The 5,791-nt window shown below is 55.8% G+C and overlaps 2 protein-coding genes across 2 annotated transcripts in view; one reads left to right on the top strand and one right to left on the bottom strand.

The window, feature by feature from the left end:
• Positions 1-3,420, bottom strand: part of PTSG_12262 (uncharacterized protein) — a gene marked incomplete at both ends in the record, with an annotated part of 15,639 nt that extends 12,219 nt beyond the window's left edge. Inside the window, 6 exons of the mRNA XM_004993648.1 lie at positions 543-642; positions 935-1,663; positions 1,861-2,046; positions 2,214-2,325; positions 2,584-2,900; positions 3,141-3,420. Of these exons, the coding sequence (XP_004993705.1) occupies positions 543-642; positions 935-1,663; positions 1,861-2,046; positions 2,214-2,325; positions 2,584-2,900; positions 3,141-3,420 (1,724 nt within the window). The remainder of the gene's footprint in view (positions 1-542; positions 643-934; positions 1,664-1,860; positions 2,047-2,213; positions 2,326-2,583; positions 2,901-3,140) is intronic.
• A 484-nt stretch (positions 3,421-3,904) lies between these two features.
• The window catches only part of PTSG_05124 (uncharacterized protein), a gene marked incomplete at its 3' end in the record, with an annotated part of 2,694 nt that continues 807 nt past the window's right edge, over positions 3,905-5,791 (top strand). Inside the window, exons 1-3 of the mRNA XM_004993649.1 lie at positions 3,905-4,384; positions 4,634-4,705; positions 5,125-5,534. Of these exons, the coding sequence (XP_004993706.1) occupies positions 4,093-4,384; positions 4,634-4,705; positions 5,125-5,534 (774 nt within the window). The 5' untranslated portion in view covers positions 3,905-4,092. The remainder of the gene's footprint in view (positions 4,385-4,633; positions 4,706-5,124; positions 5,535-5,791) is intronic.

Genomic DNA, 5,791 nt, shown 5'->3' on the forward strand with positions numbered 1-5,791 from the left:
GTTGTGCAGGGCCATCGAATAGCCCACGAACCAGCGAGCCGCGACATTTCCATTTCCCCCAGCGTGTGTGCAGTAGCTCTCGGATGCTGACAGCATGCACAAACTCGTCACATACGTGTAGCTCTAGCACGGATGTTCGAAGTTCGTGTGGACGCCTGCTCCTCAATCTTTGTGCATCGCAATACAACATTTCCTTGCACGCACGTTGTGTAGTTATGTCTCTGTGTGTTTGAGTGTGTGGTGGACGGCTTCACTTCATATGTCGGTGCATCTCAATACAACACTTCCTGGCACACACTGTCGCTGTAATACGTGTGTGTGTGTGTGTGTGTGTGTGTGTGTGTGTGTGTGTGTGTGTGTGTGTGTGTGTGTGTTTGCGGGTGGGTTAGAATCGAGTGGAACTATCAGTGTGTGTGTGTGTGTGCGTGTGTCTGCCAACGACCATTCGCACTTACGTCATTTGCACACACAAACACACACATGATCGCACAAGCACGTATACATACGCACACACGCAAGCGCAAGCAAGAACGGTCACTGACGTGGTTGATGTTGGTGCATCTGCCTCGAATTCCAGGAAGAGGGTTGGAGTGGGCAGCGTGGTGTCTGGGTCGGAGGGAATGCATTGCCGCCCAAACGAACCTGGTACCGAGATCCAATACACGTGGAATGGGGTGGAGAAAGGCGAGTGGAGAATGTGAGGACAAGAGGGGGAGAGGGGGGAGGAGCTGAGGAGATGGCGGAAACATCAACCTCGAAAAAGGAGTATTGCCTCAAAAACAAGGACAACGGAAGAAACAACCATCGCACACACACACACACACACACACACACACACACACACACACACACACAACACACACACACGCACGCACAAACACACACACACGCACGCACACACGCACACACACACACACACAAGTACACATCGCACCTGAGCCGATGCCGACAAAACCGTCAATGCCATCGCAGTTTTGGTAGCACGTGCCGTCGTACAGATAGCGGCCGCCCTGGCAGAGCGTGCAGTATGTTTCGCTGGAAGACGGGTTGAGGAAGCACGTGTTGCACGATGTGCCGCAGCTGCAGGCGCCCGTGTTGGTGAAGCCTGCAGCGCACAGCACCGTGCACGCGCTCACAGGGGCGCACTCTGCGTCAGTTGTCGGTGTAGGCAGTGCTGTAGCGTACTCGCCGTCGGGGCAGGGTGGCTTTGGCGCGCACTCGCGGTTTGAGGTTGGGGTGGGCGGTGTCACCTCAATCTCCTCCTCTGTGCACGTGCGCAGCTCAAGACACACGCGGTCCGTGGACACGGTGCACGCCTCGCTCTCGTACTGCGTGTCGAGATCGCACGGTGCGCACTCCATGCACTGTGTGTCCTGTGTGGCTGTGCAAGGCGCAAGCAGGAACGTTTCGCCGCCAACGCAGGTAGAGCAGTTGCGGCACTCGCGGTCCGTGCTTGCTGTGCAAGGCACCGTCTCGTACTGGTTCGGGTCGCATGGTCCGCACGGCTGCGAGCACGTGCGATCAGACGTGAGCGTGCAGGGGCTGGTCTCGAAACTGTCCTCTTCGCACGTGGCACAGTCGTCACAGGCCCTGTCTGTGGTGGCCGTTGGTGCCACAAGCTCAAACGTGGCACCTTCCACGCACGTCGTCAGGTTCTTGCATTCTGAGATGGATGATGAGACAAAATTTAATTTTGGGCAAGTGAGTGAAACATGAGTGATTTGATGTGACTGAATAGACACGCCAGGGTGGGCGGAGGATTCCTCCAAGTTGTCGCACTGGGCAGATCGCAAGGTCGCAGGCATTGTTTTCCAACCACAAGAGAGAAGAGCTCATGTAATGTAGTCATGTGCACGATACCGGCGTCCGAAGTGATGGTTGGAGCGACAGACTGGTACTGTGCAGACGTGCACTGTGTGATATCGTCGCACATGCGGTCCGACGTGAGTGTTGGTGCCTCCTTCTGGTACAAGGGGTCGTTGCACGTGCTGTATGGCGCGCACACTATTGGGTGACGAAGAGGCACAGATGGCGGGACGTGAATATCTGAGAGAATGCCGCAGCAGACTAGCAGAGCACTTGGAAAAGGAGCAGTGCAAGCAGAGGACAAGCCAGAGACAGGCAAGGCTCCGAAAGTCAAGGCAAAGAACCTGAACGGCAAGCTGGCAAGGCAAAGAAAGAAGAGGTCAAGCAGCAAGTTCGGCAACACCAACCTCGGTTGGATGTGGCGGTCGGGGCTTGTGCCTCGTAAGCTGTTGGGGGCACGTCAACGAGGTGGTCGGTGTTGCTTGGATCCGTCGGCAGGCAGCGGCGATTGAACGTGCCCTGAAGGGCGGTGTAAAACAGACGTGCAGCGTGGGAAGAGAAGAGAGTCGAGTGAGATGGGGACAAACAGCAGGCGCGCAGTGCTTCCACGCATAGACAACCGCGGCGCATGCAGGCCCAAATACATAAGTACCACACGGCACTGACACGCACACACACACACACACATGGCACTGACACGCATACACGCACACACACACACACATGGCACACATGATACACATGACACACGCACACGTGTATGCGCGCAAGACGTACGGTGCCGCTGTTGAAAAAGCCGGGAAAGCCAGTGCAGGTGTCAACGCATCTGCCCTGAAACAAGTAGCGAGAGGAGCTGCAAATGGTGCAGATTGGCTCATCGTCGCCAACACGCGTGCACGTGTGGCAGAAGGCGTTGCACTGACACGACTCGCTGGTGACAGTGTCGCGGCCACCGGCGCAACCACGCGCACACTGCGTCAGGTTACCACAGACGCGGTCTGAGGACAAGGTCGGCGCCACTCTCTCATACTGCGTGTCCTGCATACAGGTTGTCAGATCACGGCACGCATCATCAAAGCCACGGTACTGGGTGTCTGTGCAGGGTTCCAGCGTCGTTGTAGTTGTGGTCGTAGTTGTTGTGGTCGTAGTTGTGGTTGTGGTCGTAGTTGTGGTTGTGGTTGTTGTGGTCGTGGTCGTCGTTGTGGTTGTTGGAGGGTTGCTACACACGCGATCCGAGGACCATGTGGGTGGCTCAATCTCAAACGTGTCCTCCGGACAGTCTTGGACGTCTGTGCATGTCGGTGTGCTTGCTGTTGGCGTTGTGTCGTACGTACCCGTCTCACACCTGGGCACACACTCGCGGTTGATGGTGCCTTCGCCGGCCTCAATGTAGGCTGGAAACGCGGAGCAGTCCGCGTGGCAGGACCCGCTGTACAGGTACTTTGAGTTGCGGCACTGATAGCAGGTTGTCACACCATTGGTGATGTCACAGAAGGCGCAGGAGGCTTTGTCGGGGCACGTGGTTGTGAACACGGCGTTCACGCTGAGGATGCTTGCCACAAGCGCCACTGCAACGGCAACAACGGCCACACTGGCCGCTGTCTTGTTGAACATGGCAAGCGATGGAGGGAACTGCTCTGTACTATGCTGCTCTGTTGAGAGTGAGCAGGTGGAGGCCGAAAAAAGGTGTCGGGTGAGCGCGGGCAAGGGAAGGAAAGGAATGAATACTCTCGGACGTTATGACGTTACAGACTGCTGGTCAACGTCACAACAAAGACAGAGTTATTGCGTTTGCTTGCAGGCAACGCGTTGCACAGGATCGTGCTGAAATATACTTTTGCGCACTTTGGCGACCAGATGACAAATAGAAGACTCACTCAAGGACGCAGGCAGATGAAGCAAAGAAGGCGTGAGGAGGTGGTGAGAACGTACCCTGTGCTGGTGGCGCTTATCGATGAGGCCGACGATGGTGGTTGAGGAAGAAGGTCTGTCGTCGCTTGCTTGGAGGATGGCGTGGGTGTGGTGTGGTGGGTGGTGGAGAATAAAAAAATTCATCAGCCAGGTACTGAAGTCAGTCGACCAACCAGTCACCTTCCAACAACAACAATGATGACTGAATTCAGTGGTGCAGTGGTGTTGCGACCAACAACCACACACAGATATCAGCGCAGATATCAGACACGCTGCACAACAAGACTGTGCTCTCGCTATCTTCCCCTCCCCATCGTCTTGTCTCTCTCTGTCTCTGTCTTTGTGCTGTTTCCCTTCTTCTTTGCGTGAGGCTGCATGCTGACAGCAGCACAGCGGTGCCATCCGCTCGGTTGCGCCTCTTCTTTGTTGCTCCTGGTGCGCACAGTCAGGCAGCCACCACTGACAGTCACAGCTGGACGCAATTTGTGGCCATCCCCTGCTCTTCTGCACGGCCACAGGCACGCCAGCAGTGCACCAGCATCCACAGCCCCAGAAACCACGATTGCACAAGGCCTTGCGCACACACCTGTCAAGATGCTGTTTCTAAACAGGGAGCGCGTGGTTCCTGTGCCTGAGAAGGCAACATGGCTCAGCTCCGTCGTTCCAGGTGAGTCTGTGTGCGTGCGTGTGTGTGTGTGTGTGAGTGTGTGTGTGAGTGCAAGGGTGTGTGTGTGCGAGTGCAAGTGTGTGTGCGTGTGTGTGTGTGTGAGTGCAAGTGTGTGTGTGTGTGTGAAGTGGAGTTGCTCTGCTGCGTGCGTGTGGGGGGGGGGGAGAGCCTTTGTCATTTGCACCGGTTTTTGACATATCGTGGCACACGTCCTCACACCGTGTTCTGCTTGATATTCGTGGTTCTCAGGACCATACACGACAATGCGCACCATTGACGGCACATGCATTGTTGAGTTTGACCGACACATCAAGCGACTCGGTCAGTGGGCGTGCTTGAGCATGCGTTTGTGTTTGTGTTTGTGTGTGTGTGTGTGTGTTTGTTTGTTTGTGTGTGTGTGTGTGTGTGTGCGTGCGTGTGTGTTTGTTTGTTTGTTTGTTTGTGTGTGTGCGTATGTGTGTTTGTTTGTTTGTGTATGTGTGCGTGTGTGTGTTTGTTTGTTTGTGTGTGTGCATTTCATGTATGTACACGTACATGTGCCACGTCAATGTGCACGTTTGCTGGTGAAACGCTGCCCAAGGTGCACCGAGTCCTCTGTCGCCCTCCTTCTCTGTCCTCTGTCCTCCCCCTCCCCACTCTCCTCACCCTCCCCTCACCCTCTCACCCTCTCACCTTCTCCCCTCACCCACCCGCCAACGCTCACCAACACTTCCACGACTTGCCACTTGCCACGCGTGCAGTGAAGGCGGGCCAGACGGTTGTGTCGCGGATCCAGGGCGGCAAAGACGAGTTCAAGCGCGAGCTCCCAAACGAACGCGCCCTGGAGGTGCTGGCAAACACGGGGCAGCTGAGAGACATGGTGCTGGAACACATCCGCGCGAGCATCACGTGCTTCCACGAGACGGTCGTGCTGCAAGGCATGCGGGGGGAGGTGGAGGAAGCGCTGGAGAAGCGCATCACCGTGCTGCTCAACTGGGGGATGTCGTCAGACCACGAATTCGTCACGTGCGTGAACACGGCGGCCGATGGCAGCTGCATCAACACGTGGGTGTATGTGGAGGAGCTGCCTCCTGTGCCCAAGGCACCCGTGCACGTCATTATTCGTCGTCGACCGCCAGAGGCGCGCATGTACGAGGGCAAGGACAGCAAGGTGCGCTGTGTGTGTGTATCTGTCTGTCTGTCTGCCTGTGCTGTGCTGTGTATGGGATTGTGCTGTATGGGTTGTGTGTGTATGTATGCTGAGGGTGTGTATGTGTGTATGTGTGTGTTTTGAGGGTGTGTTGAGCTTCTCGATGATTTTCATCCCTTTTCTGCCCATACTCATTCCACACACACACACACACACACACACACACACACACACACACACACACACACACACACACACACACACACACACACACACAC

This window comes from Salpingoeca rosetta (assembly GCF_000188695.1).
Source record: "Salpingoeca rosetta unplaced genomic scaffold supercont1.12, whole genome shotgun sequence".
NCBI classification, from domain to species: Eukaryota; class Choanoflagellata; order Craspedida; family Salpingoecidae; genus Salpingoeca; species Salpingoeca rosetta.